The sequence below is a fragment of the Osmerus mordax genome, chromosome 21 (genome assembly GCF_038355195.1).
Source record: "Osmerus mordax isolate fOsmMor3 chromosome 21, fOsmMor3.pri, whole genome shotgun sequence".
Taxonomy (NCBI): Eukaryota; Metazoa; Chordata; class Actinopteri; order Osmeriformes; family Osmeridae; genus Osmerus; species Osmerus mordax.
The window spans coordinates 9,233,143-9,253,620 of NC_090070.1; the positions used below are offsets into that span (position 1 = coordinate 9,233,143).

Consider the following 20,478-nt stretch of genomic DNA (forward strand, 5'->3'; position numbering starts at 1 on the left):
TTATCACCCATCCTCTCTCTCTCCCTCTCTTCTTCTCACCCAACCTCTCTCTCCCCCCCCCTCTCTCTCTCTCTCTCTCTCTCTGTCCCTCTTCCCTTCTCTCTCTCCCTCTCTCTCTCCCCACCTCCGTTGTTTTCTGGGTCAGAGTCCTGCCGGGGGCTGCGTATCCATTAGGCTCTGGGCTGATATGGACGACAGAGAGCTCTCCTGGAGCATGGACAGGACCGGGCGGGAGAAGAGAGAGAAGGGAGAGGAGGAGGGAGGAGGAAGAGGAGGAGGGAGGAAGAGGAGAGAGAGGGGCCCTTGAGGAGGAGACGTGGGGACTAGGAAACACGAGCGTGTTATTACACAGCTCATCGACTCTGCTCTGTCCCCAGGACACACATCTCTCCTACTGGTCTCTTCTTTGGTGCCCTCACAGACACACACACACACACACACACCCACACACACACACACCCACAGTGCGTCCACACGTTGGGGGGAGAGTTGGGGATTTAGCATGCATCGTCTGGATCCACAAACGACCCACATACAAACACAGGACAACAAGCTCTCTCTACATGCGTGTGTGTGTGTGTGCCCTTAGGTCTTCTGAGTGACCTTGTGCAGCAGCTACTCTCCGTGGTCCCTTCAATGACAAGCCTGTAGCTGCCCGGGTCAGACTCTAACTCCCGTTCATCCACTGGGATCAGGGACCCCACCATGGCTCTATGTTCCCCATGTTCTGGTGATACCAGGGATGTTGGGGCGTGTTCTGGTTCTGACAGCGTCGTGGTGGTGGTGGTGACTGGTTCTGACAGGGTCGTGGTGGTGGTGACTGGTTCTGACAGGGTCGTGGTGGTGGTGACTGGTTGTGACAGGGACGTGGTGGTGGTTACTGTAGTTACAGGGACGTGGTGGTGGTGACTGGTTCTGACAGGGTCGTGGTGGTGGTGACTGTTTCTGACAGGGACGTGGTGGTGGTGACTGGTTCTGACAGGGTTGTGGTGGTGGTTACTGTGGTTACAGGGACGTGGTGGTGGTGACTGGTTGTGACAGGGATGTGGTGGTGGTTACTGTGGTTACAGGGACGTGGTGGTGGTGACTGGTTGTGACAGGGATGTGGTGGTGGTTACTGTGGTTACAGGGACGTGGTGGTGGTGACTGGTTGTGACAGGGATGTGGTGGTGGTTACTGTGGTTACAGGGACGTGGTGGTGGTGACTGGTTCTGACGGACGTGGTCGTGGTTACTGTGGTTACAGTGGCGGTGTGGAACTCACCCCTTTGCAGATGGAGACGGCCTCCTTGGACATCGCCTTGGGGTAGGACACGTTGTGCTCCATGATGGACTGGAACAGCTCGTCCTCGTCCTCCCCGTCGAACGGAGGCTGGCGGGCGGAGGCAGAGGGAGAACGTTACTAGCACACGGTGATCCAGACATGTTTACCGTCCTGTGGCGTCGACGCCAAGATCCCACTCTCGAGAACAGAAGTGTTTATTGGTTTGTTTTTAACCATGTTTATTTTGGATTCGCTTCTCGGTTATTTTTAATCATAGGCTCTCTGCCCATTTCGACCCTCGTGACTGTACGAGTGGAAATAGATGGAAATTGAAACAGTGGGAAAAATAACAGAGTCAGAATAACACCCAGGATTAGCGGGTGTGTGTGCTGACTATGCTGTTAGCTCCCCTTTCTACTTTCCCCCATTTTTGAACCCGGTAACAGAACAAGAGGCATTAGTGCCCTGCAGCCCAATGTAAGGACCAGAGACACTCTGAACTACTATCGTCTGTGGATTACCCCCCCCCCCCACACACACACACCCCCCATTAGCTGTTACCATAGCAACACCTACTTTTTCTGAGATCTACGAAAATGGGGAAAGAGAGAGACAGCGACAAACACCGACAAAAATACAGGGAGACAGACAGAGGGACGTTTAGGGAGAGAGACCAAAAAAGTGAGACAGAGAGAAAGAGTGTGTGAGAGAGAGACAGACAGACGGGGAGACAAAGAAAAAGAGAGTGGGAGATAAAGAGAGAGAGAGAGGGAGAGAGAGAGAGAGAGAGAGAGAGAGAGAGAGAGAGAGAGAGAGGGGGGGGGGCAGAAAGACGTGACTTGTTTGACAGCTGTCTGACAGGCCTGCTACTCTTGTCTGTCAGGCAGAGTGCCGGCAAGAAGACAGCTTTTAGAAAGAGGAGGAGGGAAAGAGAGGAGGGAAAGAGAGGAGAAGAAAGGTAGAAAGGAGGGACCAGAATGGGATGGAATGGAGAAGGACAAAGGAAGAGGAGAAAGAGGGATGGAGTGGATTTTTTTTTAAATGTTTGTGGGAGAGAGAAAGAAATGGAGAAAACACGAGGGAGAGAGAGAGAGAGACAGAGAGAGAGGGATAGAGAGAGAGAGAGAGAGAGAGAGAGAGAGGGATAGAGAGAGAGAGAGGGATAGAGAGAGAGAGGGAGAGGGAGGGAGGAATGAAGGAACGGGAGGCAAGAGGGAGAAGGAGAGGGCAAAAACGAGTTTAAGACTAAGATTGCCAACCTTAAGGCAAACGGAGTGAAAGGTCTGGCTACCATTACATGCCTGCCCCCTCATCATTACCAACCATAAGCTCAGTATCTTGACAGCTTACAATAAACCTTTTTCTCCCACTTGACTGACCCCCCTGGCTGCAGGTACAGCCTGTCTAAAAACAGCAGGGCCTGGAATAGAGTAGGGCCACACAGCTAGCCTAGCCTCTTAGCACCAACTGCTGTTGCCATCTAGCCACGTAGCATCCAAATGGGCATCCATGACCTCCAGGTGAGGAGGGGGGGTCAACACCGCAGGATCCGTCGGAGGGACCCCCCGGGGTCATACCCATCTGGAGCAGGTGTGGTGATGTGGCAGGGTGTTTGTGAGCGTGTGAGTGTGTGCACGGGTCCCACTCGAGTCCTTGATATGCGCCCCTGGGTAACAACTTGTGGGGTGAGTGTGTGTGTGTGTGTGTGTGACACTCACCTGTCCTGCCAGCATCTCGTAGAGCAGCACACCATAGGCCCACCAGTCCACTGACATCCCATACGGTTGATATGCTATAATCTGACAGACAGACAGAGGGAACGTTGCACTAGATTAGCCGTGAACCTCAGACTTTCAGGGTGCTCATACGTACACACAGCGTGACACTCATATGGGGAGGAAAATTCCGGCTCCACACCAGAAGTGAGCCTGGGTATTAATGGACGATCCACGCTCATCCGTTCACCCTCACACCTCTGGGCGAGACTGAAGGAGGGGACAGGTGGGTCTCGGGTCGTCAATACGAGATGGGGAAAACATGTAAGAGGCCATTATGTCACCAGGCAACGAGCCAAGCAAAGAGGCCTGTGCTGAAGGGCTTTGTTGTTCACATAATTGGAGGCGTGTGTGTGTGTGTGTTTTGTCTGATGTTAAGCAGCACACCATATTACAGTACAGCATACAGTGCAACATCGTTCGGCGAAGGTAAACACTACAAGCACACACGCGCACACACACATAAGAAGACAAGACACACACATAAGAAGACAAGAACACACACACACATAAGAAGACAAGAACACGCACACAGGCGTAACTTGTTTGAAGACGAGAGGATTCAAACTTGAGGAAGTCAACCGCTCCGTTCAAATGCGAGGCTTCACTTTCGCACGGACACTTCCGAACCTACCGAGTTGGACACGTCCGCCTGGTCTAGTCGGGGTCCGACGGGTCAGGCCCACGCCTCTGCCGGGGCAGTGTCTGGAGACGGGAGGATGGACACCGGCTGCCTTGAAAGCAGGCCTCGTGGATCTTGGCTGAAGGGCATTCGCGAAACTTTTGTTTTCGCGAATGCTGTTCTGTTCTGAATGCTGTTCAGAACAGAACATGTTGTTCTGTTGTTTAGCGACTGACTATCTCGTTTTGGAATCTCAACACTGAGGGGCCCCCCCGTGGATGTCGAGGGGGCGGATCGGGGCAGTCTTGGCAAACGCACGAGGACGTCTGTCGCACGAGTCTTTGACCTTGACCTCAGAGCCGTCAACCGGTAAACGGATGGGACTGGCATGACTACTGTATTTCCGCGTGGAGCCACTCTGTGTGCGTGCAGATGCTCGTACTGTGGACAGTCCAAAGGAGAGGGGGATTAGAACGTGCTGGGAGGAGGACATCTCTTTCGGGCCATTCCGTCGAGTGGCACTAATGTGACACGACCGTCCTTGCCAGTGTCGCCCGTCCCCCACCGGACAGTTACAATTTTAGTTACATGCTTTTAGTTCTACCGCATGTGTACTGACAGTGTTACGCGTGTGTGTGTGTGTTCATGTGTGTGTGTGATGCCTCTGTTGCTGCCGTAGTCATGAGCACGATCCAGACAGACAGGGCGTGGCGTCTGCCAGCCACTCCACGCTCTCGGTGAGTTTGTCTTGGTTCCCTCTGTTTCCATGAAGGCTCATGGCCTGTTCAGACGCTCTGAATCACAACATGCGTAAGCACGGGGGAGCGGTGCGTGTGACTGTGTCTGTGCGTGTGTGCGTCTGTGTCTGTGCGTCTGTGCGTCTGTGTGTCTGTGCGTGTGTGCGTCTGTGTGTCTGTGTGTCTGTGCGTCTGTGTGTCTGTGTGTCTGTGCGTGTGTGCGTCTGTGTGTCTGTGTGTCTGTGCGTCTGTGTGTCTGTGCGTCTGTGTGTCTGTGCGTGTGTGCGTCTGTGTGTCTGTGTGTCTGTGCGTCTGTGTGTCTGTGTGTCTGTGCGTCTGTGTGTCTGTGTGTCTGTGCGTCTGTGTGTCTGTGCGTCTGTGTGTCTGTGTGTCTGTGCGTCTGTGCGTCTGTGCGTGTGTGCGTCTGCGCGCTCGGCCTCTCGCTGCATGTCTGCGGCGAGAGTCATCCCGCAAGTGTGCGCGCGTGTGTGCGTGTACACGTGTTTGTGCGCCAGGGTGTGTATTTGCATGTGTGTGTGTGTGTGTGTGTGTGTGTAAGTGGAATGCGGCGGCGGCGGACATCTCCCGTCATCCCTAACGCCACATGACAGTTCTGGATCGCGCTCACAGACTCTCAAGCGCCCACCCCCAGCCCATCCAGCCACGCTCCCAATATAGCCTCCCTGGCTCGTAGTGTAGGAAGGAATAACTGGCAGTCTGTGGGGGACTGGAACATGTCGCAGCTAAACACTACAAACACCGCTGGGCCCGCCACACAACACAAACAATCTCAGGCTGTTACTTTGATGTGGACGTCTGCGTGGAAGTCCCTCCGAGATAAGAGAGAGGACCGATCCAAAACAAGCCTACATAGGATGTGTTCTAGGGGTTGCGTGTTATTTCGTTAGTTCAGACCTGCTCTGCTCCTTTGGGTGTTTACGTTTGCATTGTAGTGGGGGATGAGTGGATTTAGAAAGTACGGGTCCTGTCGTAGGTCTTTCGCATTTTTTCCCCCTTTATTGTAGGCTTTAGGATGTAGAGCGAGGCATGTCGTGGATGCGTATGGTACCACGATCTGGCTCACGTGTTTCAATGCAACACTGAGAAACGGGAGTCAGGTTGTTGGGAGAAAAAGCAGAGCAGGAATTTCATCGATGGATGTTTGAGGATGTGTGTGTGTGTGTGGTGGTGTCGCCACTCCCTGCCTGTGTGTGTCACACCGCATGATCAATCAATGTTCTTCTTCTACAGAGTGTGTGTTCGGAGCGTCACATCGTTGTGATGGGATCACTTCCTGCGGTTAGCATGTGAGTATTAATTGCCTCGCATAACCGCCATCTTCCGTGTTTTGATTGAAACACGTCGTCAAGGATGAAAACAGACCCGGGCTTTATCGAGCGCTGAGGGAGGTCAGGAGGAGAGAGGCAAAGTCTGGGACAAGTTGACTGTCAAGTGCTGAGGTCGACTGTTGGTAGAATTCCATCTCCTTCTCCTCCTCACGACTTCTGCTTCCAATGACACAGAGGAACTAACACGGCCACTAATTGCTCGGATCTGCAAACATCTGTCAGCCTTTGCTAATTGCAACTGAGCTAAAAATAAGGAAGTGAAGCTGTCTGAAACCGCAATGTCGAGCCAGAGGACAATTCAGTGGTCGCTCCAATTGGGTTTTTTAACGATTCTACTCTCGGTGTTGTCTAACTCTTTGTGGGGCGTGAAAGGTACCTAAGGTAGTCTAATTACTGGTATTGATGAGTAAAAGCGAAAGGTGTAACTTTCTCCTGACCAAATAGACCTGGTGGTGACTAGAGTGAAAACTAAAAAAGGCATGTTTAAGTGTCCTTTATAACACTTTGCTGCTTTGGTGCTTTCTCCACAGCTCAGAGACAGGGACACACACTCAGACACACACTCTCACACACACACACACACCTTGAAAAACACACCTGGCCTTCTTTAGCGCCAGGAATAAGGAAAAGCTCATGTCATCGTGACACAGTGCCGACATCACCTGATATGACCCAGACAGATGTGAGTGGGGAAGCTGATTGGTTCTACCACGGTGTCACACAGTAGGAAGTGGAGCAGGGATGGGGAGGAGGTGGAGGAAGAGGGGGAGGTGGAGGAGGTAAGAGGGGGAGGAGAGAGGAGGAGCGATGGCCTGAGTCTCACGGACTCGTCGGCTCACATGGCTAATCTGTGACAGCAGCAGATTAATCTGCCGCGCTCTCTTTATCACCCTCACTCTGTCTGCATCTCTCCCTCCTTTTCTTTGTTTCTCTCTTGCTGTCTCTCTCTCTTTTGCCAGCGCTCTCACATTGTCCGCCCCTCTTTCCCACCATCTCTCTCCCTCTCCATCTCTCTCCCACTCCCTCTCCCTCTCCCTCTCTCTCTCTCTCTCTCCCTCTCGCTCTCTCTCTCTGTCTCTCTCTCTCTCTCCATCTTTTGCCAGCTCTCTCACATTACCCGCCCCTCTTTCCGTCTCTCTCCCTCTCCCACTCCCTCTCCTGTCTCAGTATGTCTCTCTCCCCTCCGTCCCTGGTCTGTTACACCAGTATAAATTCACACGAGTGGACGCGAGCGCTGCTCTCAGATAGGAGCTTCCAGTGACTGGCCATGTAGGTCAGGGTGAAGCCCAGCCCAGCGCGGGGCGGGGGGGGTGGGGAGGTAGGGGGGTGGGGGGCTGCTGGAGCGATGTGGTATGCCGCGCGGAGATAACGCTGCTACGGCGGTGACGGGGCGCCCTGGGAACCGCGGGCCACTGGGCTTCCTTCAGGACCCCGACAGGGCGAGCACGCGCGCACACATGCAACCCCCCCGGACACGCAGGCAGACATGGGCATGCACACGCCGGTCCCCCACACGGGTACAGGGGAACGCACTCTGGAGAACAGCACGGGCTCACACAGGCAGAGAGGTGTGTGTGTGTGGAGACACGTGCGTTCACACCCACCTCCCCACACACACACACACACCTGCATGGATGGAAAACAAAAATATTGACCGTTTCTCTCTACATGTTCTCCTTAAGAGACCTTAAGTCTCTCTCTCTCTCGCCTAAGGGAGTTAAGAGACCTTAAGTCTCTCTCTCTCTGGCCTAAGGGAGTTAAGAGACCTTAAGTCTCTCTCTCTCTCGCCTAAGGGAGTTAAGAGACCTTAAGTCTCTCTCTCTCTCGCCTAAGGGTGTTAAGAGACCTTAAGTCTCTCTCTCTCTCTCGCCTAAGGGAGTTAAGAGACCTTAAGTCTCTCTCTCTCTCGCCTAAGGGTGTTAAGAGACCTTAAGTCTCTCTCTCTCTCGCCTAAGGGAGTTAAGAGACCTTAAGTCTCTCTCTCTCTCGCCTAAGGGAGTTAAGAGACCTTAAGTCTCTCTCTCTCTCGCCTAAGGGAGTTAAGAGACCTTAAGTCTCTCTCTCTCTCGCCTAAGGGTGTTAAGAGACCTTAAGTCTCTCTCTCTCTTGCCTAAGGGAGTTAAGAGACCTTAAGTCTCTTAAGAGGACAGGGTACCCAGGGTGGATCGACTGAGTTACGGCGAAGAGAGCAGTATAAGGATGTTTGTTCTCTGGCGTGTTTTTAAGAACGTTGCATTTTTAAACCCGTTTGGCTCTTTTGGATCTCATGTTTTCCCCATATTCAAATTGATGAGACAATCAGAGACTGTGTTGCTACGAGAGCTGCAGCTCTACAGAGCGGTCGGTGGTGTCTGGGCCTTGTTTGTGTTTGGACACGCCAAGGGCTACAGAGATGTCTGAGCCGTTGTTATTGAGTGTGTGTCAGTGTGTGTGTGTGAGTGTGTGGATGTGTGTGTACGGTGTCCTGAGCTGTCGACTCCGATGTGAAAGAACCAGGGCGACGGGGGGCTCAGTAGACAAAGACGAACAAACACACACACACACACAACTTCCACAAACACAAACGCTGTCCTACCTCAGGGGCGATGTAGTCGGGGGTACCACAGAATGTGCGCGTGGTCACCCCTTCCACCATGTTCTCTTTACACATGCCGAAGTCGGCGATCTTGATGTGGCCCTCCGAGTCCAGCATCACGTTGTCAAGCTTCAAGTCCCTGTGACGAGACAGCAACACCTTGTCAGGGGCTGCATTCAAGTGTGGGGGACTCTAACCTCTCTCATATCAAGGCCATGTAGAAGTTAGCACCAGTGCTAAAGTATGCTAACAATGACAGTTGTCATGGAAGGTGGATTTCCTGGGTGAGATTCCGTGGGACACGGGTTCCAGTGTGTGGGCAGGGCTTGTCAGGACCCACCTGTATATGACTCCTTTCTTGTGGAGGAAAAACAGGCCGATGGCGATCTCTGCTGCATAGAACCTGCAATGACAAGCAGGTCAATGTCTTCAGTCCCTACCACCCCCCCAACCCGCCCCCTCCTCTCTCTCTCTCTCTCTCTCTCTCTCTCTCTCTCTCTCTCTCTCTCTCTCTCTCTCTCTCCCCTCTCCTCCCTCTCTCACTTTTCTCTCTCACACACACAGAGAGGCTTAACCTTCTCTCTCTCTCGCTCTCTCTCTCTCACACACACACACACAGAGGCTTATCTCTCTTTCTCTCTCTCTCTCTCTCTCTCTCTCTCTCTCTCTCTCTCTCTCTCTCTCTCTCTCTCTCTCTCTCTCTCACACACACACACACACACACACACACACACACACACACACACACACAGAGAGGCTTATCTTTTTCTCTTTCTTTCATTATCTCACTCAAAACCCTCTCAATCCCTTACACACTCTCTCTCTCTCTCTCTCTCTCTCTCTCTCTCTCTCTCTCCCCCCCTCTCTCTCTCTTCCCCCCCTCTTGCACATTCACTCTGTCATGATCTCTCCCTCCCTCCCCCTCCCTCCCTCTCTCTCTCTCTCTCTCTCTCTCTCTCTCTCCCCCCCTCTCTCTTCCCCCCCCTCTCTCGCTCTCTTCCCCCCCCCCTCTCTCTCTCTCTCTCTAGTATTAGTATTAGCCTTACACGGCCTGAGGCTCCTTGAACTTGCCCACTTGCTGGATGTGGTACATCAGGTCTCCGCCGTTCACATACTCCATCACGAAATACAGACGGTCCTGGAAGGAGGGAGAGGGGGAGGAGGGAGGGAGAGGGGGGAGGGAGAGGGGGAGGAGGGAGGGAGAGGGGGAGGAGGGAGGGAGAGGGGGGGAGGGAAGGAGAGGGGGGGAGGGGGACAGATAAAAGGAGGGGAGGGGGAGAGGGGTTATATACCCATTAGGTGCAAGAAATCCTACCCAATGAGAGATGGCTCTCTCTCTCTCTCTCTCTCTCTCTCTTTCTCACACACACACACACACACACACACACACACACACACACACACACACACACACACACACACACACACACACACACACACACACACACACACACACACACACACACACACACACACACACACACACACACACACACAGCCACACCCTCTTTCTGAAAGCACGTTATGGTTGCAGTGAGTGCTGGAGAAATCCTATCCCGTGACTGCGCGGAGGTCTGGTGTTCCCGGACGGCGAGCTGCTAGCAAGGATGCTTAAGGCAGAGCAGCTTTGACAGGGATGACCTCCTCTGCTTCACCACCGACCGACCGACCACCCTCCTCCTCCTCCTCCTCCAGCTCTCTCTGTCAAACACATCAAGCCTCCCACCGACACCCTCCCCTGACAGGGACGCCGTGGACCCAGGCCTCGCCTGACCCCTTCCTCCTGACGCTGTCTCATGGCAACACCGCTCTGATGCGATCAACAGTTGGCGTCAACAAATGGCTACAGCTCTGAGGGAGCAGCCAGACAGAGGTGCTGACAGCTCGGAGACCGGACAGTGAGAATAACGAGAGTGCTTTGTGGATATCCACATCATACATAATGATGTACAGTAATGTCAAAAACGAAACAAAAACAACAAAAAAGTCTCTTTCTAAACTGGTTTGTGACCTTGTGTGGTCATGTCAGACTAAGTCTTTCCGACAACTCCCTGGTGCCTGTGCTGCTCAGCCAATCACAGGCCGGCAGCTTGTCACACTGAGAAGATTACCTTGCTGAAATAATTACCCTTCAACATGACAAGGCCCCCCTAAAGGTGACAGGGGTGATGAAAGCACTACGGGCTGTACTACGAGACCAAAATGGGCTTTCCATTTTGAAGATGTCTCTGCGCGCGTGCGTGTGTGCGTGTTAACAGTGTGTGTGTGTGTGTACAGTATGTGTGCGACTGTGTGTACGTGCGTACAGTGTGTGTGTAAGTGCGTGTGTGTGTGTTCAATGCACTCAGTGACACATGCCCTTTGTGGTCTCTGCCCGTGAGAGATTGGGGGATTAAAGATGAATGAGGAGCTGAGATGAGGAAAAGAGTTGCAGAGACGGCTTAGAACTTAGAACAAGCCGCCGAACCTTCTGTGTGTGTGTGTCTCTGTGTGACGTTACTATACGATACGTTTTGTGCCGTATCTGTGCCATTATAGGGGTATAGCATGCATGACGGCTTAAACAGTGCATGTGCAAAATGTGAGTGTGCATGTGTGCGTGCATATTTGTGTGCGCTCGTGCGTGTGTGTGAGTTTGCGTTTTTTTCCGATGCATTCATGTGTGCGCATATGAACATATGCGGCGTGCCCAAGTGTATTCATGTGTGTGTGTAACCATGCGTGTCAGTGTGTGTGTGTGTGTGTGCATGTGAGTGAGTGTGTGAGTGTGCGTGAGTGTGTGTGTGCGTGTGAGTGTGTGTGTGCATGTGAGTGTGTGTGTGAGTGTGCGTGAGTGTGTGTGTGAGTGTGTGTGTGCATGTGAGTGTGTGAGTGAGTGTGTGTGTGTGCGTGAGTGTGTGTGTGTGCGTGTGAGTGTGTGTGTGCGTGTGAGTGTGTGTGTGCGAGTGTGTGTGTGAGTGAGTGTGTGTGTGTGTGCGTACCACTGTCTGGAAGCAGGAGTGCAGCTGTGTGAGGAAGGGGGGCTTGTCCTGCTGGGCCAGGACCCTCTTCTCCACCATGGTGCACTCCACGTCGTCGTCTTGGATCACCACGTCCTTCTTCAGGATCTTGATGGCGTACAGCTCCTCCGTGGCCTTCATCTCCGCCAGCATCACCTGCGCACGGCGGGGAAAGATTCGATTCGGTTTCGCTCGCATTCGGGTCGGGGTCTCGTTTTGCATTTGGATGGGGTTTTTGGATTCGATTCGCCCGGAGTCGGGAGGGATACGTGTTCGAGTTGAGTGGAAGCTCTCTGTGCTAAACTGACAGGCTGAAAGAGGCTCCCAGCCTGATAAGCTCCCAGCCTGATAAGCTCCCAGCCTGGCTGATTGGTAATGATTTTCCAGTAGGACTGACCCCCCCCCCCCCCCGCTCCTCACCTTGCCAAAGCTGCCCTTCCCCAGCACAGCCAGGAAGCTGAAGTCGGAAAGTTTGACCTGGTCCAGGCTGTTGGAGGGCAGGGTGGACCTGCCGTCGTCCGACGGGCTGATCACCTTCTTGGTGGGGCCGAGCTTGGCTTTCTGCGGAGGAGGAGGAAGGGACGAAGGGGTGAGACACACTCAGAACCGTCCAAACACACGCACGCACAACAGACAGACACACACACCCCATCCGACCCCCAACCCTCCCCATATCTCCCAGTTTTCACCAAACCCAGTCCATGGGACTAAAGACGATGAATGGAGCAATGGAGCGGGCCGTCCTGGAGCGGGATGGGAGCACAGACACAGATGGAGACCCCAGGAAGAGGAGATCAGATCCAGGATCATGCGGTGGGGGGGGTGGGGTGGGGGGGGGGGGTTGAGCTCCTGGTCCTCTTCCCAGTGCGTCAGGCCAGCTCCAGTTCATGGAACTCAAGGGGGGGGGGGGGGGGGAGCAGATGTTGGCCTATCTGGGCCACGCTACAGTTTGTTTGGCTGAGGTCCCCGTTCTGTGGCTGTCGACTCTCGGGGTTGTGGAAGGGAGCTGGGCCAATCGTCTGACACGTGTTAAGTGGCTTTCTCATTACAGTCTGGCTTGACCCCTTGGGGATCCTAATGTGATTGAATAACAAGTCATTAAATGTCATTATTGTACTTAGGTGTGTGCACAATGGGGAATTGTGCCACCCACTTCAAGGCAAGGCAAGGCAAGGATTCTTATTACAGCATGGCAGTCAAAGGCAAAACTCGGGAAACCGCAACTCATGCTGGCTTCACTGACAGGGCAAGATGCTCCGCTAAGCTGATGTGCAGGCGGTCACGCACACACACACACACACACACACACACACACACACACACACACACACACACACACACACACACACACGCACACACACACCTTTCTCCCATCTCTAGCCTATTATCGAAGCTAACTCCCTTGGTTGGTCGTTATGAAAAATTCAAGTGCAATTTCTCCTTATGTCTTATTCACGAATGTCAGAGAGACCTCTCTTCTCTTTTCCCAGAAACACACACACAGGCGCCCACACACGCACACACACACACACATCTCAGAAGCTCTAGCCAAACACATCAGCTTGAAAAAGAAGGCAAACTCATGCTAAGACCTTCCTCGGCGTACTGTCCATTCACTTAAATATACACAGTAAACATTCACTGTGTGTTCACGTACACGCTGGCAGTATAAAACACAGACGTTTCTGCTGCCTGTCGCCTTTACAAAGAGCATCTCCACGACAAGGCATCAGACCCACCTCAACACTGAGGGACATGCCATTGGCCAATGCCAGGAAGCTATAGTTTGGTTAATAGTGTCTACCATCAAAGTCAGCTTTGTCACAGTTAAGAACATTTGGGGCGGGGGGCGGGGGGGAGGGGCAGGAAGCACCACAGCACACCTGGAAGCTTAATAGCCAATGTATGAGCCTCGCCGAGCAGTCTTACTTCCTGTCTGACGCACCTGAACAGAGCGGTCCACTGCCTGGGCCTGCAACCACAGGGGAGGGGGAGGAGGGGGTGAGCCAAGATGGCGGACTGGACTGGGGTTTTCTCTGTCTCTCTCTCTCTCTCTCTCTCTCTCTCTCTCTCTCTCTCTCTCTCTCTCTCTCACAAACACACTTTCACAGACACACTTTAGTTCTAGGAGCACGAGTGTCTTCGTCTTTTGGGCGAGTGCTGGAGGAGCGTGTGTGTGCTGTGGGGACACCTGGTGGCCTAACACCGAATTAAACGGCCTTATGTTTTCTATTTTGTTGCCTATGATGAAAAAACCAAGGACGTGCAAGCTTTTAGCTGTCACTGTCAGATCCTTGTTTCTGATATTTGGCCAAAAAGTGAGTCAAAAACAACAAGGTATTATTTCTGATCGTATAATAGATGCATGGGTACATTAAAGCAATAGATACAAAGATTGGGTTAATGCTGACCCCTTGTGGACTGTTATGAGAACATGAGAATAACATTGTAGTACTGGGCATGCAGAATGACAATGTCGCTTAAACCACAGTGAAACATTATGAAGGCCTTTGGAGTCTTTTCTGTAGAACTCCCCAGTAGACTGCACATCAAAGTCAGGACAGAACAGGTTCAACTAAGGAGTCGGACGGCGAAAGTAAGTCGGGTGGAAACAGGAGGAAAGAAAAAGAGGAAGACAAAGGGAGAGGGGTCAGGTAGCTGAGCGGTGAGGGAGTCGGACTAGTAATCCGAAGGTTGCCAGTTCGATTCCCGGTCATGCCAACTGACGTTGTGTCCTTGGGCAAGGCACTTCACCCTACTTGCCTCGGGGGAATGTCCCTGTACTTACTGTAAGTCGCTCTGGATAAGAGCGTCTGCTAAATGACTAAATGTAAGTGAGAGAGGGGGATGTTATGGGGGAACGTTGAGGGGGGTGTAAAGGCTTATGGGTCACCTATTAACCCCAATCAATCCCCAATCAATGACAGCTGTTCTACAATCCCCCTCCCTTGTTTCCAGGGCGATCCAGACAGACTTATAGAGAAGGAGAAGTCAAGAACAACCAGGCAGAATCAATTTATGAAGCACTTTCAATCTGGGTTTATAAATCAACCTGGAATTGGGAACCAACCACACAATTGGTTTTCTCATTACGGCAACAAAAAAAAAACGCCCGAAGAATGATTAACGGGGATGGCATGCTCTGTCTAACAGCTCCTGTTTCCAACCTAACCCAACCCCAACATAGAGAATAAACTGTTAGTAAATGAGATCTATTTGCAGTAGCCTTCACCACTTACAAATGATCGGTGAGAGTGAAAGAAGGGAGGCAATAGTTACCATACACAGAGGAAAAATAGCAACAGGGGCGGTGGGGGGGAGGGAGGGGGTGGGGGGAGGGAGGGAGGGGGACGAGTGGAAGGAAGTAAAGGGGAAGTCAAAAGATAGGGGGGAGGGGAAGACAGGAGAAGAGAACTACCTTTAGGAAGTGATAATTAATTTGGCAGTCCTGGGAAGCGATAGCAGGGGAAAAAGGGGGAGAGAAAGGCAGGTGTTGGGATCGGCAAGACAACGTGTCGGGCATCTGTTAGGTCTTACACCGGAGGAGGAAGAGAGAGGACAGGAGCGGAGAGGACGGAGGGACGGACGGAGGGAAAGAGAGAGGGAGAGAGACAAGACCCAAAACAGGGAGAGAGAGAGAGACAAGACCCAAAACAGAGAGACAGAGAAAGAGAGGGAGGAGGGAAGAGAGAAAGAAGAAAGCAGGAGGAAGGCAGCGTTCAGAGGAGAGCGATCAGAGAGAGAAGCACAGAGAAGCCCAACCAGACGATGTGGAGAGACGATCAACGCACGGCCGCAAAGTGACCTCACACGAAGTGACCCCTAACGGTCGACCTTTGGCAAGTACGGCAAAATCAACATTTGACACACGGTCCTGCGAATGACACCATGGAAGGATCCTGTACATTTTGTGCTGACCTTGCCGGAACTAATGTTTTAAAGGTCACCCATTCCAGACTCAAGCCTGTTGCCCAGAGACACAGAAAGTATAGACAGGAAAGTACTTGGTTGAGGAGAGATTCTCATGTTTCACAGTAGCCAGTTGACCTTCTGGTCTGAAAAACTGGTCTGAATTGGCACTGATGTCCAGCCTGTTTTCCATGACAAATCAACCACATACTCAGTAAGACGTGTGGTGGAATTTCTGTGAATAGTAATCACCAGGACGTGTTAAATGTCTTGCGAACAGGTATTTATTAAGCAAACACACTATTACACAAACACAAAACAATACACAGAACAATCAATGACACGCACATAAAACCACGGATGGTTCGTCAGATGGGGATCAGAAACAGCGCCCGCCCAAACAGCGTCTCACAGCTTCTGATACCAAACGGTCTCAAATGGGCTTCTGAAATACCCCAGATTGATTAAAGTAATTATCCATGTGTTTAACCATTGAACAGCTGCATTGATCGTGTTTAGATCCCGGTTATAAAGGACGTAAAACAATGTCTTCCTTCTCATCGCCTGTCATCAAATAATAATCCCCCCAGTTGTCCACATGCATGAGCCAGAAACGAACAGAACAGAACATCCAAGACATAACAAACAGATAATCAAACACAGAATGTTACAAGCAAAATGATCCACCACACACGCAAAGAATGATTCTGAAATACAAAGCTATTACTGTAACAAACATGACAAAACAATTAAAACACTGAAAAAGCATCGAATGTAAGCTCACCATCTCTCACCATGTAAGCTAACAGCCTTTTTTATGCATCTCTTGTATAGTAGGTACGACATTAGGTCTTCATTGATTGGTTAGAGGGAGGACACATCTTGGCACAAGTTGTATGCTAATCTAGTCATACTAAACATGTCCACACACATAGGCTTTTCTGTGTATACACAGTGTGTTTCTGAACAGATGGGAATCCACATTTGAGCTGGTTGGATCACCCCCTCGTACCCCCTTTCACCTGCTCCACTCTTCGCTGCTCCCCATATCTCCTATCCTCCCTCCTTTCCGGCTTCCGTTCCTCACCCCACTGTCATTGCCTTCCCCGTCTCCCTTCCTCCCTCCATCTCTCCCTCCCTCCCTCCCTCTGTTAGTGAGTGCTAATGTGTTCTGCGCAGTGTCAGGGCAAGGCGCCAGACTTCTACCAGTCCGGTGGCAGACGCTCTGACAGACCGTCTAAGGCTGCTCCTCGCTCTCTCGCGCCTCGTCCGTGTCACTCTGGGTTCGCGCCCGGCTTACAGGGCCAGCCAGGGCCGACGTGTTCGAGACAGCGGTCGAGGGGAAACGCGACGCTTTCGGATGAGGAAAGAGTCGTTCGCCGAGTGCTTGTGCGAATGGGTCCCTTCGTGTGAGAAGAGTGCGTGTGTGCGTGCGTGTGTTTGGGGGAGAGGTTTAATTAAGCGAGATGAATGAGGTTTGAGAAGCTCTGAGATTGCCTTCGAGGTCTTAAAAGCGACGAATCGACCAAGTTAGGAAAAGTACCATGGCAAATACATCCATCAAATCCTAATGCACATGTTTAATCGCATCATTCTTAGCGATATTAGATATTAAACAAGATAACGCTTTACTGCTATACCATAGTGAGGTGGGACGACAAATCAATCGATCCCACACGGTACCGTACAAATCTCAAAAGTGTTTAATTTAGTTTAATTTGATGAATGGGTAGTAATTCGAGCTCTACCCCAGGACCCTGGACAGCTGGGTGTTCAGCGCGTGCTAGAGCCACCAGCGATGGCCTCCTGGCGAGCGCAGATGTCACACTGAGAGCGAAACCTCACCTCGAACTTCTGACGGAGCTCCTCGTTCCCGTCGTTCTCCTCGGAGATGGGCACGTTGTAGTACTCCCCCTCCTCCTGGTTCAACATCTTGTACCTGAGAGGGAGGGGGGAGGGAGGGGAGGGGGGAGGGAGGGAGGGAGGGGGGAGGGAGGGAGGGAGGGGGGGGAGTGAGGAAGGGAGGGAGGGAGGGGAGAGTTAAAGTCAGCGTCAGGGGCACAATGTGTTATTGAAGGCAATCAGAAATCTGCCTAGGCCATCGCGTGGCTAGGCCATCGCGTGGCTACGCCCCGCGTCAACATAGAGTACTGTGTGTCTGCATGGGGTGAGAGCATTCTAAGTAGGAGCGTTCCGTGCTTTCCAAAACACATCAACATTAGTTGCTAACAGCTACCAGCTCTCCTAATTCCTAGGTCAGAACAGAGAGCCTTTTAAACAGTCTCTCCTCTGATGAAGCTACCGGTTTGGATTTACTTTGCCCTCCCTCCATCTCTTTGTCCCGGACTGATTTATATCCGCTTGGCCCAGACACACACTTCATTATGAAGCAGTAGTCCTTCTGGCTCCAGTCCGCATGCCAGGCCCTACCTCTGGCACTGGGCATGAAACACATCACTATTTATAACCACGGGGCATTAGATGGCACCTTACGGGACATGGTCCTGGGCAGTCACAGGGCTGTTTGTTCTGATTAACGATCGCCCGTGCCAGACTGAGGTACTTAAAAGACACTAAAGATCTGAGAGACTGAGTGAGGGAGCCGAAGGTTGAACGCAGGCAGACTAAATAGAAAGTCAGCGCAGCCCTTCGTTTTGGCCCCGACCGCGTTCTTTTAGACGCAGACGCGTTCGTTTTTGTAAAATGCTATACTTCGTACTCGTGGAAGGGGGTTACAGCACCCCGTATTCTCACGCCAGGGGAAGTGCAGCGACGCGGGCGTCACGGCGCTGCTGATGTAAAGCCGCTGACGCGTGTCGTCATCCTTACCATCCACACACGGGAGACTTGATCAGCTCGGACACCCCGAAGGACAGAGAGCCCATGAAGTCGTTCCTGGTGGTGCGGTCCCAGTCCCACACCTCCACCGACAGCCTGCGGTCCTTATCCGTGGCCCTCAGCTTGCTGGAGAACGACAAAAGACACGTACGCGCGAGGTTCAACCTCCAGAACGACATTACCCAGAATGCAAAGGAGTAACCAAAGAGTTCTAAAGGGGGGATGGAGGGAGGGGGGGTTCAGGGATAAAGAAAGGGGATTACGTTTCCCGTCATGCAACAACAACAAAAAAACTCCTGAAAGGACCTAGAAGGGGCCCTTGAGGGGGGGGACGGGGGACGCCACAGATGTACTCACAAAGTGAACGTCTCGTTCCAGGTGGGATTGAGAGAGGAGCGGATGGTCTTGGTCTTCTGCTTGGTTTCGTTCTTGGGGTCGGGAATGAGCTTCAGCTTGACGTACGGGTCGGACAGTCCGTTGGGATCCATGGGGATCATGTTTCGGCCTTCGCCCACTATACGAACAGACAGACATTAGTGCATTGCTTTTTTTCCCAACGGATTTTTTGTTGTTGTTGTTGAAAAAAGCAAAAGACAACTGCTCTTTCTTTCACGAGTTTGTCAGAGAAGACACTTCTGTAACGAGGCGCGTGGGCGCAAATGCTTCATGTTGCCGCGCGTACATCCCCTTCATGATTTGACAGGACAGAAATAACCGTGTAAAAGAAGATGAACGGGGACTGGCCTTCCCCGGTAGCACCTTTCCACTTGTCTCTCTATTTAGCTCTGCTTAGTAAACAGAGGAGAGACACAGAGGGACATCAGCACTCCATTAGCACTCTGGGCTCTAAGACACATGGAACCCTGCCAGAGAACACAAACACTCACACACACACCCTCTCTCACACACACACCTTCTCTCTCTCACACACACACACACACACACACACACGCGCGCGCGCGCACCGATTGGCTCGCCCGACAGGCCCTCCCCTAAACCCCTGGGTTAGACCAGGGGGTCTTTTGTTTCGACCCTGTCAATCAAACTGACTACGTCAGGAAATGAGGCGCTGGGTTGACAATGCTCGAGGGACCTCTGACCTGGAAGTTAATCCTACAGGCTTCTACAGTGGGACAGTTACATGACAGCGTTTCTTTGACATCTTTCTTTGCTTACATGCGGGGTAATGTTCACAAGAATGGGGAATCAATTGGAATGTATTCATTGACTACAGGGCTAAAAACAACCCTTTTATATTTATAGACATCAAGGTTTGGAGCTGTATGATAAACTTGAAACATAACTAATGAAGAGCTTTCTAAAACCAGACTATGGGCAACAAATGATAAGTTATACACAAGACTTGCAGCGCATTTAATAGACAATACATCACTACACATTCTGTACACTAACAGACTACTGCGGGGACAACTCAATAATCCATGTGCAAATAAGCTTTTAACTTGCTTGTATGTGGTCCTAGTTGTCTGCACCTGCTGTTGAGGGTTTGGTGGGCAATTCAGTTAGGGTGAGGAGTGATGGAGAATGCTGTCGTGAAGAGAGAGAGGGAGAGAGAGAGAGATGAAAAGAAAGAGGAAGAGAAAGAAAAAGGGAGGGAGACAGAGAATGTGAGGAAATGAGAGGTAGAGAGACAAATGTTGCTGTAATTTCAACCCGTACGCTCGGAAAACCCCATTTCTCTCGGAGGTTTCTCAGTTATACAGCTGAGAAACCTCCAATTTATTACCAGTAAACAGATAAAGGGAGAATCAATCCAGCTCCTCTGTGCATTGCATATATCTAGACAGGTGTATCATTTCACAGACAAAACATATAATTCCTCCAGCCTTCCTTAGGTACACGGGTGCCTACTGCATTATGGTTCAGTTAAGTCTTTGGTGAAAATGCCGGAAGGTTTGAGGTGAACTTACATTTTACACTGTCTTCAAGGAACCCTTCTCTTAACTGTCACCAGGGAAAGGTTATGTTTTGAATATTTAAAATTCCTTTTGAAAATCACGCATGCAAAGCGCTAGTATCCAACTGACCTTTGAAAAACCTTTAATAGGGGAGTGCAAGAATAATATTGCCCTGTCTCAAGAGGGTGGGAATGAGGTTGTGTGCCTGCCTGCTGTATGAGGTACCAATGAGTCATTGTGCAAAAAGCAAAGTCATCATGTAACACAATGCTCCTAAAAGTCTCGGAACTAAACATCCTCTACAGAATTGAACATTTGATCAGATTGGGGCGTTTAGCTGCATTCCCAGCAGTCGCCAGTAGGAGGCGCCCAAGGCGCTCACACAAACACCTCTTTGTTGTAGCTGCTCAGTCATTTCAGTGAAACGGAAGACTTCCACCTGACGATCTCTGTCGAGCACCCTCATGTTCAGCTTCTATAATGCACATCGAA

General features: G+C 51.5%; 1 protein-coding gene across 4 annotated transcripts in view; it reads right to left on the reverse strand.

Moving 5' to 3' along the window:
• Positions 1-20,478, reverse strand: part of LOC136964916 (protein kinase C alpha type-like) — a 41,636-nt gene that overhangs the window by 11,513 nt on the left and 9,645 nt on the right. For 2 of the 4 annotated variants that reach the window (XM_067258883.1, XM_067258882.1), the window contains exons 3-13: positions 18,425-18,581; positions 18,059-18,193; positions 17,075-17,168; positions 13,266-13,292; positions 11,741-11,881; positions 11,303-11,476; positions 9,368-9,459; positions 8,662-8,724; positions 8,322-8,460; positions 2,982-3,062; positions 1,264-1,371 (exon numbers count right to left, since the gene is read on the reverse strand). In XM_067258883.1, the coding sequence (XP_067114984.1) occupies positions 1,264-1,371; positions 2,982-3,062; positions 8,322-8,460; positions 8,662-8,724; positions 9,368-9,459; positions 11,303-11,476; positions 11,741-11,881; positions 13,266-13,292; positions 17,075-17,168; positions 18,059-18,193; positions 18,425-18,581 (1,211 nt within the window). The remainder of the gene's footprint in view (positions 1-1,263; positions 1,372-2,981; positions 3,063-8,321; positions 8,461-8,661; positions 8,725-9,367; positions 9,460-11,302; positions 11,477-11,740; positions 11,882-13,265; positions 13,293-17,074; positions 17,169-18,058; positions 18,194-18,424; positions 18,582-20,478) is intronic. The other 2 variants (XM_067258885.1, XM_067258884.1) reach the window with 1 other exon arrangement.